This window comes from Primulina eburnea, chromosome 1 (genome assembly GCF_022965805.1).
Source record: "Primulina eburnea isolate SZY01 chromosome 1, ASM2296580v1, whole genome shotgun sequence".
NCBI classification, from domain to species: Eukaryota; Viridiplantae; Streptophyta; class Magnoliopsida; order Lamiales; family Gesneriaceae; genus Primulina; species Primulina eburnea.
The window spans coordinates 64059614-64077238 of record NC_133101.1 but is presented as its reverse complement, the minus strand read 5'-3'; the positions used below and the strand labels follow the sequence as shown (position 1 = coordinate 64077238).

At 34.7% G+C, this 17625-nt stretch overlaps 2 protein-coding genes across 2 annotated transcripts; both read left to right on the top strand.

Moving 5' to 3' along the window:
• Nucleotides 1–1419: 1419 nt before the first annotated feature.
• Nucleotides 1420–9153, top strand: LOC140841057 (zinc finger protein BRUTUS-like). The gene is made up of 14 exons (XM_073208227.1): nt 1420–1794; nt 2388–2597; nt 3597–3791; nt 3875–4203; nt 4608–4830; nt 5086–5254; nt 5365–6588; nt 6711–6882; nt 7245–7466; nt 7542–7679; nt 8034–8268; nt 8351–8410; nt 8616–8687; nt 8784–9153. Exons 1-14 carry the CDS (start codon nt 1522–1524, stop codon nt 8913–8915), a joined length of 3654 nt encoding a protein of 1217 aa, XP_073064328.1. The 5' UTR covers nt 1420–1521; the 3' UTR covers nt 8916–9153.
• A 2113-nt stretch (nt 9154–11266) lies between these two features.
• Nucleotides 11267–16556, top strand: LOC140841048 (chaperone protein dnaJ 15-like). Its single transcript, XM_073208216.1, has 12 exons — nt 11267–11422; nt 11745–12015; nt 12847–12970; nt 13183–13265; nt 13363–13474; nt 13570–13674; nt 13846–13896; nt 14307–14396; nt 14486–14594; nt 14717–14865; nt 14953–15006; nt 16034–16556. The coding sequence occupies exons 2-12, from the start codon at nt 11882–11884 to the stop codon at nt 16265–16267; spliced, it is 1245 nt and encodes a 414-aa protein (XP_073064317.1). The 5' UTR covers nt 11267–11422; nt 11745–11881; the 3' UTR covers nt 16268–16556.
• Nucleotides 16557–17625: the final 1069 nt, after the last annotated feature.

The window sequence follows — 17625 nt, the reverse complement described above, 5'->3', positions numbered from 1 at the left end:
ATATATATTGTCTTCATTTTTTTTAAAAAAAAAAATTATTTTCTTCTGAATTCGCAAAATTTGACGTCGAAATCCTTGCGAATTCTATATGAGGTAGTTAATTTTAATTTGAAATGTCAATCAATTTGGTTGTTTTGTTTTCTTATTTACTCAAATCACGATCTAATCTATTTTCATAATTACATACTAATATAGTAATTAATATATGCTACTGTGCTTAGCTTTTACGCGTTGATTTTCCATTCATTCCCTTCAACTAATTAAATTGGGTGTCGATATTTACAAAATTAACTTTCAAAACATTAAATTTATCAAATCATGAAAGAAAAATATTTTGTTCATGAAATAGAGAACCATGCATCTATGTTATGTAATATAACATGCATTGTTAATGTCGTAACAATATTATATTATAAAAGATTAAATTCGTAGAGTGCATTCAAAGAAATAAAATCTTTACGAGAGGTCAAATGTTTAATTTTTTTTATCAGTCTGAGTATGTGATACAGAGCTTGTTCAGTATAATTGATCTGATCAAAGTAGTTTGTAGGTTGTTATATTGGTTTTTGAGTTTATTCAGAACACATCAAATACAACAAAATTAAAAAGAAATTATATTAGGTCTCTTGTGAGACTGTGAGACGAGTCAATCCTACCGATATTCACAATAAAAAGTAATAATCTTAATATAAAAAGTAATACTTTTTCATGGATATATGTCTCACAAAGTACGACCCGTGAGACCGTCTCACACAAGTTTTTGTTAAGAAAATTAATATGTTTATTTTAATTAATGCTGGTTTGACGGCTGTATGTAGATATCAATTTTAAAAATATTTTGCAATTTTGTACTTAAATTATCAATTAAAATATAATTGGTTTGTTCTCTTAAAAGTCACATGGCCTAAGGTTCACCTACCCACCAACAAATTTTCAATGACATTGATCAAACCAAGAAAAATTCTCTTGCATTCTTAATTAGGTTAATTTTGGACTAATTGCAATTTGACTTACTAAGATTCCGCCTAATCATCATGGCTTCACTTTCTCATACGGCCACGTACCTTCCTTCTCCTGTCACGTGCCATGCACGTTTTAAAAATTCTCTGATATGCCACGTATGATTGAGTTCTTACCTTGTGTCCTAATCAATCTAATAAATATGGATAATCTTTTTATCTACTAATTAAATAATACACATATATATATATATATATATATATATATTGAATGATAAATTATGATTATTTATTTTTATATATTAAAATGATATGATTATAATTTATTTATTTATCGTACGTGGGAGGAGACAAAGATATTGATAAAACACTTGTAATCCACCACACATACCATAAATAAAATAAATAAATATATTATTATCGATCATTCGTTATTATTATTGGTTAAAAGGACATTCCCTTTAGGTGTTCGTGTCCAGATACAAATTGCTTCCCAATCCCATTCGTCCAGCACAAAGGCACCTCCAGTTTCCTTGAGAAATCCACTGACACTGAGAAAGCAATGGCAACGCCTGGGATACAGAATGGCAGCGTATCCATGATGGCTGTGGGGCCGGTGGATCAGAATGGGCACTCGACGGCGGCGCAGCAGCGTTCATCGCCTGTTAGGATTTTCTTGTTCTTCCATAAGGCTATACGGGCGGAGCTCGACGGGCTTCATCGGGCCGCCATGGCTTTGGCCATGAATAGGAGCGGCGGAGACATCAAGCAGTTGATTGATAAGTGTCATTTCTTAAGGTCGATTTATAAGCACCACTGCAATGCCGAAGACGAGGTTTGTACCTGCTTGTATCAGTGTATGTATCATTTTTGTAAAGCTATAATTGGATGGTTCACGCTGTTTGTGGAGCTTGACTGAAATGTTTTTGTTTACTGAATTTCGGGAATGGTATGTTTTTTTTGAGGAACTCTAAGCTCTACTCACAAAATTTTTAGCATTTTATGCAAGTGATGCTGTCGTAATTTTGTTATACTTCATGGATTATCCATTCCCGATTTTATTAAATCTGGGAAAAAAATTCCAACTCTTTTCCCTGACTTCCCCTTCTTATTTTTAGACAGCATCTGAAAATGTTTGCTAAGTATTATTTGCGAAATTCATCTACATTCTTTTTTACTCGTCAATAATTTCCTGTGAAACTTGCAGTCAAACTTATACTGAAAACTTTCTTGGCGAAGTTGGGCAACATGATCTTAATTGATTTTTAGGCATCAACTTGGTTAGAGAGTTGATTGGAAACATTTAATTTGTTGGTAGAAATCTCACATTCCATTGCTTAATGTTTTTCCCAACCATTATTTATTATTGCGAAGAAGCAAAGACATACCAAAGACATACCGCTACCATAGTAAGTCTCGAAATTGTAGGTTATCTTCCCTGCACTTGATATACGTGTGAAGAATGTGGCGAGAACTTACTCCCTTGAGCATGAGGGGGAAAGTATGCTCTTTGATCATCTGTTCACATTGCTGGACAATGATACATCAAATGAAGAAAGTTACAGGAGAGAGTTAGCCTCTTGTACAGGAGCCCTTCAAACATCAATTTCTCAGCACATGTCCAAGGAAGAGGAGCAGGTTTAATTCTTAAATTGTCTGTTTGTTGATCACATGCATTACATAGGTGATTAAAAAGGTTTATTGTGATTACCTTAGCAAGGCAGGAAGATTTGTATTCGGGTTCTTGCATATTGCTTTTGGTTCTCTATGATTGGTAATCTATCCCGCTACTGCTACTTGTGATACGGAGGCAGCATCCCTGATCTACATTGTACTAGGAGCTGCAAATCCGATTCTTTTGTTTGTTCTGGGATGTGGGACACACTGCTTCTTAGAGATTTTGATCATAAACAGTTCTATCGTGAGAAATCTTGTTAACAATAAATTTGGTGTTTCATTTATAAAAACTCAGACTCAAATATCTTGCGATCTTAGTTAGAGTCAAAATGGTATTACATTAATTGAAGAACAAATTCAAAACCATGGTCGAGGCATGCCGAGGTGAATTGAATTGTGTGCACCTTTTTGTGTTTTTTAAGATTTTGTCACCCTCAACTTCTCTACAATTCCAACAGATGGTCCTGAGAAATCGCAACACTGGTCCATTTTTTCTCTACGGTTTATAAAGATATGGTTTGGTTTGGTTCTCAATATATAATTTTTTCAGCAGCAAATTTGTAGGGCTTTGCCTCTTATTGATTTCAATATTTAGCTTTAAAAATCATATTTAGGCTGACCTCAACTAATCATTTTATGATGTAGAACTCTCGTTCTCTAGAAAGACAGGAATACTTGTGAGAAAATATTAAAAGCACAAACGGCATGTTTCAAGTGCTGCACGCTAATGAGAAGTAAATATTTTTTGTGATCCTGGAGATGAGTCAGATGAAGTAGTGTATGTTCATATTATCATATGAAGTTCCAAGCAGTATATCATACACCCAATTAAAGAGTGCTTCTAGAAGAAATATTTGCATCTATACTTTAAGCCTGCTGAATGTGGAGACTAGGCTGAAGATTTTTGGATTTTAAATCCCTTGTTTATCTTTTGTCTCTCTCTCTCTTTTCCTGTGGCAGGTCTTCCCGTTGCTCAATGAAAAGTTTTCATTTGAAGAGCAGGCATCATTAGTGTGGCAATTTTTTTGCAGTATTCCGGTAAATATGATGGCAGAATTTTTACCGTGGCTTTCATCGTCTATTTCGCCTGTTGAGAGGCAGGATATGCGCCAGTGCTTGAACAAAATAATACCACAAGAAAAGTTGCTCCAACAGGTTAGTTAACTTTTGGGTATATGTAAGCAGAAAGCAGTTTCTAAGTCTACATTTCTGACCAGTACTTGTTTTTCTTTTTGAAGGTTATGTTTACTTGGATGGATGGTGTAAAGATTAGCAGTAAGCGTAAACGTTCTGAAGAAGACCCTAGACAAAATAGCTGCTCTGATACTCCAATAGAAAACAATCACTGCATTTGTGAATCTTCAGAGACTCCTGAAAGTGATATTCTGTCATTAAATACTCTGTATCATCCAGTAGATGATATATACCACTGGCATAAGGCTATCGAAATTGAATTGAATGACATAGCTGAAGCAGCTAGAGATATAAAGTTAACTGGAGAGTTTTCTGATCTATCTGCCTTCAATAGGAGGCTTCAATTTATAGCCGAAGTCTGCATTTTTCATAGGTTGACTTCGGTGTTGTGACTTTCCTTATTTTATTTTGAAATTCAATAAATAAATCACATTTCATCTGAGTTTGACTGTTAAGTAGCTGGGACTGGTGTAAAACATTTTGTGTAAGCAAAAATTGTCAGTTCTTATTGCTTAGGGCCCACACTGTTACTTTGGGTTTGGTTAGTTGAAGCATCCGCTACTCACATCAGTACTTGAATAAGGTTTGCCTCTTTTGGTCTACTTATCAACATGAGAATAGTTTTGGGCAAAATGCTTTGTTGTTACGCCTTCTCTTCTGCATACGTTGCATGCAAAACCACTAACTATTATAGTTGAAGCTAATTTTATGCAATTTGCTGCATGTAATCTTTGATGAAGTTTGACCTGTTTTTCTTTCATCTTAACTTTAAAGCAGTATTGCAGAAGACAAAGTTATATTCCCTGCTCTAGATGCAGAATTGTCTTTTGTCCAGGAGCATGCAGAAGAAAAGAGTGAATTTGACAAGTTCAGATGCTTGATAGAATATATTGAAAGCGCTGGAGCCAACTCTCCTGCTGAATTTTACTCTAGATTATGCTCACAAGCAGATCATATAATGGAGACAATTAAAAACCATTGTCACAATGAAGAAACCCAGGTGCGTGATGGGACCTATTCCATTTGTTAATTTCTGAATTGGCCTTAGTTTTAGTGGTATCATATTTGAACTGCCGATGTCCCTGATCAAGAAAGCAATTTTTATTTGTATATAAGCAAGTGCTAAAGATCTAAAATCTGGAGTGCTATTCTGCAACACCTGATTTTGGGATTACAAAAGTTGTAATTTTATTCGATGTATTCAAAGGCTGGCTTCCTCTGCTTTTATATTTTTACTACTTGTGTTGAATTATAGGTTCTTCCTCTTGCTCGGAAGTATTTCAGCGCTGAAAGGCAGCGCGAACTATTGTATCAAAGCTTGTGTGTGATGCCGTTGAGATTGATTGAATGTGTCTTACCTTGGCTGACCAGATCACTGAGCGAAGAGGAAGCTCGATGTTTCCTTTACAACATGAACATGGCAGGTTTTGTGTCAGCTTCCTTTTTCTCAGCCCTGGGGACCTTTTGTTTTTTAATAATCTATATAACAGTGAGTGAATGATTGATCATTTGCTTAACCATATTATTGCTGCAGCTCCAGCATCAGATACTGCATTGGTTACTCTGTTCTCTGGTTGGGCATGTAAAGGTCACCCAAAGAGCGACTGTTTGTCTTCTAGTGAAAGTGGTTGTCCTGCAAGGACTCTTACAGAAACCCAAAATAATTTTGTCAAATCTTGTGGCGATTGTGGGAATTCAAGTATCTTTAATGAATCTACAACTTTTGGATTAGAAAGTAAGTGTGAGAAGGCTGTTAAGCAAGAAAACAAAATTTCTCTCGTGGAAAGCAGTGGTTGCAATATCTCAGGGACAGAATCCCAAAAAACTTTTCACAATAACCGAACTTGTTGTGTTCCTGGTTTAGGAGTCGACAGCAGTAGTCTAGGGATGAGTTCCCTTGCCACAGCAAAATCTCTGCGTTCTTTGTCATTTAGTCCTACAGCTCCTTCTCTTAACTCCAGTCTTTTCAACTGGGAAACAGAAATGAATTCCTCAGAAATTGGGTTCACAACACGACCTATTGACAATATTTTTAGATTCCATAAAGCAATTCGAAAAGATCTGGAGTTTCTAGATGTGGAATCTGGGAAACTTAGTGATCGTGATGAAAACTTTCTCAGACAGTTTGGTGGTAGATTTCGTCTTTTGCGGGGCTTATACAGAGCTCATAGTAATGCAGAGGATGATATTGTGTTCCCTGCTTTGGAGTCAAAGGAAACTCTACATAATGTTAGCCACTCTTACACATTGGACCACAAACAGGAAGAAGAACTGTTTGAGAATATTTCATCCGCCCTAATTAAGCTTTCTCAACTTAATGAAAATTTGAATGCTAATAACGTGACTGGGAATTTGAGTGAGAAGCTCTCCTGTTCTTCTGAATGTGTTGATAATTTGAGAGAATATAATGAGATGGCAACCAAGATCCAGGGCATGTGTAAATCCATTAAAGTAACTTTAGATCACCATGTCATCCGTGAAGAGGTTGAGCTTTGGCCATTATTTGACAGACATTTTTCTGTGGAGGAGCAAGACAAACTTGTTGGCCGCATAATTGGTAGAACAGGAGCAGAGGTACTCCAGTCAATGTTGCCGTGGGTAACATCTGCTCTTACGCAGGACGAGCAAAATAGAATGATTGACACATGGAAGCATGCCACCAAGAATACAATGTTCAGTGAGTGGCTTGATGAATGGTGGGAAGGGACTGCTGCTGAATCCTCACAGGTACCGACATCTGAGAATAGTATCTCGAAAGGTATTTAGGGTGCATAAACCTCTTCCCTCTTGTGCTTTTTGATGCAGTCGGCAATTTTGTTTCTCCTAGCAAGATACATATTTTAACAGCTTGCATACGTTATGTTTTGAAACTATTTTCAGAATACGAGATGCATGAGTCCATGGATCTAAGTGATTATAATTTTAAGCCTGGCTGGAAAGATATTTTTCGGATGAATCAAAATGAGCTTGAAGCAGAGATTAGGAAAGTCTCTCGTGATCCAACCCTTGATCCAAGAAGAAAGGCTTACCTTATACAGAATCTAATGACCAGGTTCTACGTGCTTATTATTTCAATGCTTCATGGTAGATCTCAATTTATTATCTGTGTCAATAGCTTTGAGTTTCACAATCAGGAACTACTATATTTTTAGCAGATTATTGGGTATTCATCCCATATACTGGCTGTTTGATTTGTTTCTTTTTCGGGTAGTGTTCAGTTACAGGAATCTATGTTTAGTTCCTGTTATATAGACTTATTTCCAAATTGTTTTTATTTCTTCTATTAAGCATCAATATTTTTGTTTGCTACAGTTTGTATTGTTCATTAATATAGTTGCACACATTGCTTTTTTTTTTCGCTGTTCTTGATATAGTTTTGCGTAATTCTCAGTCCAATTATCATCTTTTATTTAGTCGGTGGATAGCTTCCCAGCAAAAAATTTCACAAACCAAAAGTGATGAAGCACAAGATGGTGAAGACTTTCTTCGTTGTTCCCCTTCCTTTCGTGATCCAGAGAAAAAAAATTTTGGATGTGAGCATTACAAAAGAAACTGCAAGCTTCGGGCTGCATGTTGCGGAAAATTGTTTACCTGCAGATTCTGCCATGATGAAGTCAGTGATCATTCGATGGATAGGTAACTCTTGGATAATTGGTTGTGTTCTGAGGGAATCATGCTAGGAAAATTCTTTGAGTTTTGTTCGGTTTGCAGGAAGGCAACATCTGAAATGATGTGTATGAAATGCCTAACGATCCAACCGATTGGACCAATTTGCACAAGTACATCTTGCAATGGGTTTCTGATGGCCAAATACTATTGCAGTAGTTGCAAATTTTTTGATGATGAAAGGTTAGTGATTATACAATGGCTGCTACATATTTGACAAAACGTAAGTGTGTCATGGCTCTGCCATGTCACCAGTTGTGAAATAAAGGCTTGGAATTTAGTTAAGATTGTACTTCTTCTTTAAAATCTCTCTTAAGTTTTATGATCATTACTTTTTCTTATGCCTGAGTTCTATTGTTGTTTTTATCCATCTGACAGTGCATTCATGAGTTTGTGATATGCAAGATTATGTAGAAATAAAGACTGCACGTATAGTTCTTGTTATCTTATGAGCTCAGATAAATAGATATTGACTACAAAACTTTTGTATTTGAGCTTTTTTGTAACTTTTTTGTCCTTAAAACTTAATTAATTCAGGGAAGTATATCATTGTCCTTCATGCAATTTATGCCGCCTTGGAAAAGGGCTTGGTATAGACTTCTTTCATTGCATGACCTGCAATTGTTGCTTGGGAATGAGGCTGCTGGAACATAAGTGCACAGAGAAAGGTCTTGAGACCAATTGCCCCATTTGTTGTGATTTTTTATTTACATCAAGTGCAACTGTGAGGGCTCTTCCATGTGGTCACTGCATGCATTCTGCTTGTTTCCAGGTTTGTTAACCTGCTTTGTATTAATCTGATTTGTCTTATATAAACTATCTAAAGATATGCTGAACATTTATCCTCATCACAGGCATATGCTTGCACTCGTTACGTCTGTCCCATATGCAGCAAGTCTATGGGAGACATGTCGGTAAGGATGTGCTCTTTCTTCAAATGATTAACTTACACTGAATCATTTTTTTATGATATTGGGTTGAGTTTGAATGATTCATCGTACTTGAAATCCTTCGGTCCAAATCCAATTACCTCCTTTGGAACACGTCCTGTCCAAACTGTGGGCCTATAACTATTCTTCTTTTATTTTGTCTACTGAGAGAATCGTTTCTCTTATTCAGGTCTATTTTGGCATGCTTGATGCTTTAATGGCTTCTGAGATCCTCCCAGAAGAATACAGAAACCGAAGTCAAGTGAGCTTCGAAAACCCCGTACTTTTACTTTATTCATTCCGTGCCATTTATTTATTTTATAAACAACCAAGAAAATTAATTAAGTTCTATTTGCAGTATATATTATGCAATGACTGCGACAGAAAAGGAACTGCGCCATTTCATTGGATGTATCACAAATGTGGCTTCTGTGGATCTTACAGCACAAGGGTTATCAAGGTTGAACAAGATCCTAATTGCTCCACATAGTTTTTTTTTGCATTGTACCGAAAGGACTCTTGTGTAGCATTTTTTGTGTGGATTGCCATCCGCGCTTCTTAAGTTAGTACATACGTCTCTTCTCCGATTGTTGCTGGAGGCACTTGAATTTCTACCACTTGCTTTCTAGTTTATTTTAACCATGTTATTCACTCATCTACCCACCTATTTTTTTTAGTTGGAGGAGTTATTTGTTATATTTGAATGTCGAATTCAGTTCGATTTGTTACGATATAGTCTTGAATTCGAACTCTCGTATCAAACTTGGGTGCTAGATGAACTATAAATTATCGACATTCTACCTACATGTTAACAACACTGGTGTAATTAGTGTTTTTGAATAAAATTATATTTAAAACGATCAAATTCGAGCTCTTTTTTTTTAAATATCCTAAACTAGAGGGTTAAAGGAACTCGATCCTGAGTCCTTACACATGAAAACATTAGGCTATTCCCCGGTTTCAATTAAATTTGAGCTTCGAAATACGCTAAAGATCCTTCACTTTATATACACATATATATATATATATATATATAGAGGGTTGTTACCCTGCACCCCTTGGGTGCAGGGTAACATGGGCGCCAGTTTCAAAAAAAAAAATAATCGGACAGAGGGGCGTTCATAAAATATAAAATGTAATTTAAATAATTCAAATTAGCGACGGTTGTCAAAACCAATCGCTAATAGCGACGGTGTCTTAAAAATCGTCGCTAATTGTCCAATTTTTTTTAAAAAAAAACTGACACAGGGGCGTTCAAAGAATTGAACTCCCCACACCAACGCCCACTCACAATGGAGGGGGGTAAATCTGGAGATCTCGTGCGGGCAAATATTCCGGTATCAAAAGGTAAATCAATGTAGTTCTAAATTTCATATTCCGAAGATATTTCCAATTTAGGATTTTTAAGGTAAATCTTGTGTTTGAAAAATCAAACACTGAAGCTGTTGGATATAAAATCCGGTTTCGGTTGGTGTCCTATAAATCTTTAACAGCCTACAGAAACCTTTTTTTATACAATTGTGCCATTGTTTGAAGTTCAAACAAAAATATTAAAGATGAATACAAAATGCCGATAGAAAAGGTAGATTTACAAATTTTACCGAACAATGAAACACCCTGCACATCTTGGAAATTTTGCATTCTGTTGTTTGATCTCAATTTATCTACAGTATGGATACAAAATCACTTCCATAAGAGCACCACAATGGGGTGTCAAATGGGTGTTGCGCGTTGGTGTGGGGAGTTCAATTCTTTGAACGCCCCTGTGTCAGTTTTCTTTAAAAAAATTGGACAATTAGCGACGGTTTTTAAAACACCGTCGATCCGGTTATTTTTTTTAAAAAAATTAGACATTTAGCAACGGTTTATAGTAAACCGTCGCTATTGGTGACAGATTCTTAAAAACCGTCACTAAATGTTGTTTCGTCAGCTGAGCGCCTGCATCTAGCTGGGCGCCAGCACAGCACCAGCTGTGCAGGCGCCCATGTTACCCTGCACCCCTTGAGGTACAGGGTAACAACCATCATATATATATATATATATATATATATATATATATATATATATATATATATATATATATATATATATATATATATATATATAAAAGTCTTTTTTTTCATATTTGTAAAATTATCGCTAAATGTGATGTATTTTCAATTTTGTTTTTAATAATTCTATATCCCTTGAAAATTTAAATTACATTTAATTATTTGTACTGATATATCATTTCATTTAATTTTAGTTATGATTTTATTTTTTATGTTATTTTTATATATTTAATTATCATCACTCTCTATCATATTAAATAAAATGTTTTTTTATATATATAATATTACATTTTCACAACATTTTAAAATAGCGTCGTCGTTAATTTTTGATATATTAATTATCTGTAAATTATTATTATTATTATATGTCTTAATTAGAACTTTAATATAAATACTTTTAACATATCCTCAAAAGTAAATTTTAATCAAAATTAATTCACCTAGTAAATGAAAAAATTGAATTTTTGAAAAATATTTATTTATTATTTAAAATTTTATTAAATAAAATAATATATGATTTCATATATTTTCTATTTTTTTATTCGTAACAGTTTCATTCAACCACAATAAAAATATCAATTTTACCAGAGAAAATAAACGTCATTTTTAATGACATTAAACCTTTTTTTAATGCTATTTTTAATTTTAAATATTTTTATTATATTAAATAAATAAATATTTAAACAGTAATACTTAATAATTTTAATTATATAAAATAACATTTGTTGCACGAAAAAAAAAATAGAAATGGAAGTGAGGTAATCTGACCCGTAACAATGATTACATCATCATATATAATCTTCTCTTGGTACTGAATTAAATGGGGAACTTCAAATTATTCGAGGAAAGAGAGAAGAAATTTTATGGGATAATCGCAGCTTCTCATTGGTCTCTCTGGCGCTCAGCTTGTAGATCTTCCATTTTTTGCCCTAATTCGCATATCCATGTAATTTCTCGAAGCCCGAGCTTCTTAATTTATGTGGGATCTAATTGTTGTTTTTCATTTGTTCTATCTTGCTGAGTTGATTATTTCTTGTATTAGCAGTTCGGATTTATTTTCAACAGATCTTATAAGCACGTATCATATCATTTGGTTTCCTTTATTGATGTCGAATCAATATTTTATTATCTGCAATCTCGTATTCATTTATTAGAAATTCACAAATCGGTCCATGGCTTTGATTTTCTTCCCTTTGCTAGCTCTTTGCTAGATAAAATTTTGCATGTTTTAATTGAAATTCATTTGTTTGATTTTGTTTTGCTTGCAGATTTGAATATTGGGGCGAATGATATATAAGGCCAAATCAATATCACAGGAGGCAAACTTCTGTGTAGGGAAAGAAGGGGACTTTTGAAACGGAGAGATAAAAGACAGTAAATAAGGTGAATTTTCAGAGAGAAGAAAATGGGGGGTTCAAAAAAGGAGGGGCCGTCGGCACCAGCACTAGCACTGAGAAAGGACCCATATGAGGTGCTTTGCGTGTCAAGGGATGCATCTGATCAGGAGATTAAGACTGCTTATAGAAAGCTTGCTCTCAAGTAAGTTTTTTTTGTTGCCTTCTCTCATTCTTCAATTTTCACTTACTATATGTCAGTGTTCCTTCTTGTACGGCCACTTAAATGGAAAGTCTGGAAGTCGTCACTTGGAGTTTAATGAATCTTGGGGTATTTGGTTTGCTATTTAGTTTCTAATTAGTTGTTTTCACGGTTGTTGGTGTCTTTATGTTATTACTCGAGGTTGAGTTTGATTGGAAACTCCAGTGTTTTTAATGGGCTATATTGTGTTGATTGGAGGTGTCGGATCTTATTTTTTCGTCAATTGGGTTTTGCAGTTTGAGGGTAATTTTGGGGCTTAATAATGAAATTGGTTGCAAGGTCTGCTTCACTCCCTGGTCTTAATTTAGGACCATTGCATTGTAGTTAGTTTTCTCTCAGTGAGGAGTTTACCTTCTGTTTTGTCTTGCTCAGTGCTAACAAATGATTTCCATCTTTAATGAAACATGAAGTGTTTTGTGAACAAATATGGAGTCTGCTATAATTCAACTTTTTCGTTCATTATGTCTTGTAATTTGTGTGAGGATGGATGCCACAAATTTTTGAGCATTTGTGTGCTTGAGATCGCTACTGTTCTATTTCAAATCAATAGGGTATTTTTGTCCACCTTTTAGTCACTCCATCAAAAACACGTCGTCTCACGTGTAGTACCATATATTGAGGTATTTTTTTTTAAAAAAAATGTACAAGTCTTTTTTTGCGAAGGACCCCTTTTACACAGACATACATAAAATATCTGCCCAAGTAAATAGCAGAGAAACTGATGTCTAGGAAGTGTTCTTTGTCCGGTAAAGTAATAATCTTAGATATCTTCAGATATCATCCAGACAAGAACGCCAGCAATCCTGAAGCTTCGGAACACTTCAAGGAAGTTGCATATTCGTATAGCATCTTATCCGATCCAGAGAAGAAGAGGCAGTATGATAAGTCAGGTTTTGAGGTACACTAATCTATTCTTCGTTATCACATTTTGTTTTGCAAACTTGATGTTTTTCCCCTGATTTGATACATTGTAAGTTTATGCTGTGTTTGGTTAAATGGATATTATAAAGGTGACAAGTACTTGACATGAATTTGAATTTCAATTTTATGGTTGTTATTGCTTGAATAAGAGTTTTCTAATTATATTTACATATGTATTGATATTATAAGGCCCTTGACGCTGAGGGAATGGATATGGAGATTGATTTGTCCAACCTTGGAACAGTAAACACAATGTTTGCAGCTTTATTCAGGTTATATTTATGCTTCTTTTCTAACTTAGACTAAGTCGTAAATATATTATACTTTGTGACTAATTTGTAAGTTGTTCAAATATCTTTATTCGGTTAGCAAGCTTGGTGTCCCTATCAGGACTACCGTATCTGCTAATGTTCTTGAAGAGGCTTTGAATGGCACTGTAACGATTAAACCACTTCCAATTGGAACTTCAGTCAGCGGCAAAGTACGTGCCTCCCATAACTGCGTAGAAAACATGTTAGTTGTGTTGGCGTTATTTTCTGTATTGGTTCATTTATTTTTCCTTTTGTCTAAAATCAGGTAGAAAAGCAGTGTGCTCACTTCTATAGTGTAACCTTTGATGAGGAACGAGCAGAGGCTGGAATTGTAGTTAGAGTGACTTCACCATCTCAAAGTAAATTTAAGGTGGCGATACTTCTTTTACCCATAATTAGCACAACACATCCTTGTATCTTTCTAATTTGTGGAGAAACATGATTCTTTTTGTTCTCTCCCCTCTTCAATGTTGAAGGAAGAAATGGAGGGTCTTGCTTCTTGAGTTCAGTTCTAATAGTTCCATTTAACATTTATTTTCAGCTTTTATACTTTGAACAAGATGCAAACGGGGGATATGGGTTGGCCTTGCAGGTAATCTTATTTATTTTTCCGATTTTGGTTGTTAATGTCCTCTCAAGGGTAGAAACACCAAATCTGCTGTTGTGAGAAAAAATTCCTTGTTTAGCCTCCTTTAGCTTGAACTTGGTTTCTCTCTTATCTTATAAACAATTCAGAGGTCTCTTAAATAATGAGTTGAATCATGAATGGTTTTTAAGCTTCTTGAGATCGGGGGCAGATGGAGAATTGGATTTGAATATATTTACTATTGTACTTGAACTTGCTTCTTTTCAAGCTGTATCAGTTCTGTATGAGCTATCTTTTTACCTAATAGCTATTTGTTTGCATTTGGTTAGGATGCTGAGTAAATTTTTAGAAACATACTCAATTGAATTGACAGTCCTTCTCTTATGAACTTGTGCTACTGTTATAAACTTTTACAGGAAGATAGTGAGAAGACAGGCAAGAATACTTCAGCTGGAATGTACTTCTTGCATTTCCAAGTGTACAGATTGGATTCGACTATAAATGCGGTGTGTCAGTTATTTTCTCTATTTTTTGGCCAGTCAAGAGTCTTGCACCATTTATTTTGTTTAGTTGTACGACTGTTTTGTTGGTGTAGTTGGCAATGGCTAAGGATCCAGAAGCTGCTTTCTTTAAAAGGCTTGATGGACTTCAGCCTTGTGAGGTCTCGGAACTAAAAGCTGGCACTCACATATTCGCTGTTTATGGTCTGAGCTTTTATAACAAATGCAAATATATAGAACTATGTGGCATGTCAACTAAATACTAATAATTGCATGAAAGTGGCTTAAAATTTCTTCACGGGCTGACATTTCACATGTTGTTGCAGGAGATAATTTCTTTAAACCTGCTTCCTACATAATTGAGGCTCTCTGTGCAAAGTCATATGAGGATACGACTCACAACCTCAAGGATGTTGAAGCTCAGATTTTGAGAAAGAGAAATGAGCTGCGCCAATTTGAGGCAGAATATAGGAAGGTGACCTTTTCCAAGCCTGCTTTGTTATGAATTTTGTAGACCGGTTGCGCTTGTCTTTGCCACATCTCAGTCTTTTTTTGTTTTCAGGCATTGGCACAATTCCAAGAAGTCACCAATAGATATAACCAGGAAAAGCAATCTGTAAGTTGGCTTCGGAAGGAATCCTTTGTTCTGTTCCTGCTGTCTTGAGCTTATTAAGCTTCTTAGACAGTTTTTGATTAACGGGCGTGGAAAATACATAGATGAGATAGATCAAAAAGAGCAATGTCTTGTCCAAAACTTCTTAAACCTTGAAATTAAATTCTGGAATGATCTTGTGAAATTAAGCTCCTTAGACAGTTTTTTGTTAACGGGCATGGATAATACATAGATGAGATAGGTCAAAAAGAGCAATGTCTTTTCCAAAACTTATTAAACCTTGAAATTAAAATTCTGGATGATCTTGTGAAAGTGAAACCCATTTCTGTAATGGAATTCAGACATTTCTTTTAGTTTGACTAATCTAGTCAGCCTCTTACTCCAATTATATTGGGTGTTTTTAAAGTCCATTTTTCTGCTGAAAATTACTAGACCCTGTTATTACCGTCAACTCGATTTGTGCACATTTATTGAAACTCTTAGACAGTGGTACGAAAAAAAGAAGGCATGCCCTAGACGAGGTTCTTATTGCTGGTTGATTCTGATTTAAAAAGTTAAGAGATCAAACTGAGACTCTTGATTGAAATAACAATTGCATGTTTGCAGCAATCCTTTACCTTATATGATTCCACAGTCATTAGGTTATATTTCCTGCTTGCATCCAACCCTTGTTAAGCTGTGTCCAGTAGGATGAATCTTTTGGCTGTTTACTTCAGTAGTCTTACTGTTCAGAGATGCAAGATGTACTTTTCCTCTCCTTTTTTGTTTGGTGAAGAGTGTTAGAAGGGGCAGTCCCATCAACTTGGTCCTCGGTAGCAGCAGTCGGCTTTGGAAATATCCCGGTTAACCAAATCTTCTTATCATTTTATTAATTCTCAATAGGACTTCCTTTTCAAATTGGTATTTTGTTTATCCAAATTGGTTGAGTAAGTGTTTAAGGATAACTCACTGACACTGATTCCACCTTCTTCACAGTAGCTTTTGCCTCAATATTTAATTGATGTATACCTTCTATGCTACTTGCGAACAGGTTGATGAGCTTCTAAAACAGCGAGATGACATCCATGCATCTTTTACCACCGCGAGATCCCTTTCCTTATCTAGTGGGAGTGGCTATTTTAGTAATGGAAGCAGCAGTAAATTTCTGGCCGATGATTATAAATCTGAGAGTCCAGGGGAAGAGGGAAGTTCAGATTCAAAGGACAAATCTTCGAAGAAGAAATGGTTCAATCTTAACCTCAAGGGATCCGATAAAAAGTTATGACTGGAGGATATACATTGTGCTTGATCCCCGAGTTTGAAGTTCTTTCTTGCGTGCAAGATTATCCGATTGTAGTTTGCTGTCTATAGAAGGCTCTGTTGTTAAATGCTCGATCCCTTTTGGCTTTTGCGAGTCGTTAATTGTTTGCTATATTATTTATGTAGAATGTCGAAACATGCAGATGCTTTTATACGTAGATATCCTATTCTTGGAGATGTTAAATATTCAATGCCAGTGTTGGTAATTGGGATGGCTATAAAAACAGTAGTGGAATTGGATTTGTTTTTGCTATGATGCTTTTCTTGCAACTATTTCATATATTTGTAAGCTGTATTTTTATTTTGTTAGGTCTTATTTAGCGGTTATCCTTGAATGCTTATGTTGATATATCTTTTAGGAAATATCATGTCATATAATACTATGTTGGAATAGTAACATCGTACCATAGATTTAATTATTTCACTTTACTATCGTGAGATATGAAACAATCATAAATAAATACGAACTAAAGAGCCAATAAAATTTAAATTTCCAAAGTCGCTAAATGGTTTTGGTTAAGATACACAAGATTCTGTCAAATATATTTAGTCTGGAAAGTATTGTTGGAGCTGAGATCATTCGAGAGAAGAAATTTCTATGCTCAGACATTGAAAATAATATGAGTTTTATTTTTATTTTAAAAATAATAATTTGAGGATGATTTGTTATAATTGCATCTTAGGTTAAGATGAAATTATTTGATTTGGACGAAGATGTTTGATTTGAGAAAGTATTTGAAAAGTGAATTTGAAATGACATAATCGCCGTTTACATTTACATCAGTTGAAATGGTGAGTGAATTTGAAATACATATAAATTCATTAGGTTGTATTTAGATTGATATATTTCTATTGTTTTAGATAAACAAAATCGTAGCTTCAAATCAATTAATTATTTGTTTATATAGTGTTCATATTAATTAAGATGTATTTTAAGTTTATTTCTAAAAAAAATTGAAATTTATTTTATTTTGTGTAACTAATGTGTAAATAAACCAAGTATGAATTTAAATTCGATTGATATATTGTCATTAGCTTGATTTCACGATTACAGCTTAGCCGTGCCCCTCGTCTTGGGTCACATGCATGGGTCTCATCTTCACGCCATTGTATATTATATTTAAAAAAATTTCCATTTTTCAAAATTTCGGTTGAAGTTTTGGTTTCATAATCTATCCAAATTTCTAGGTTTGTGTTTTTCTAAATAAAATAAATTTCGAAGGTATCTTGAAATCTTTTCGGTCCATTCGTATTTTACCGTCTAAAACGCTCATTCTAATATTTTTATTACAAAAACCTCGATTTATTAAGAAAATCAGGTTA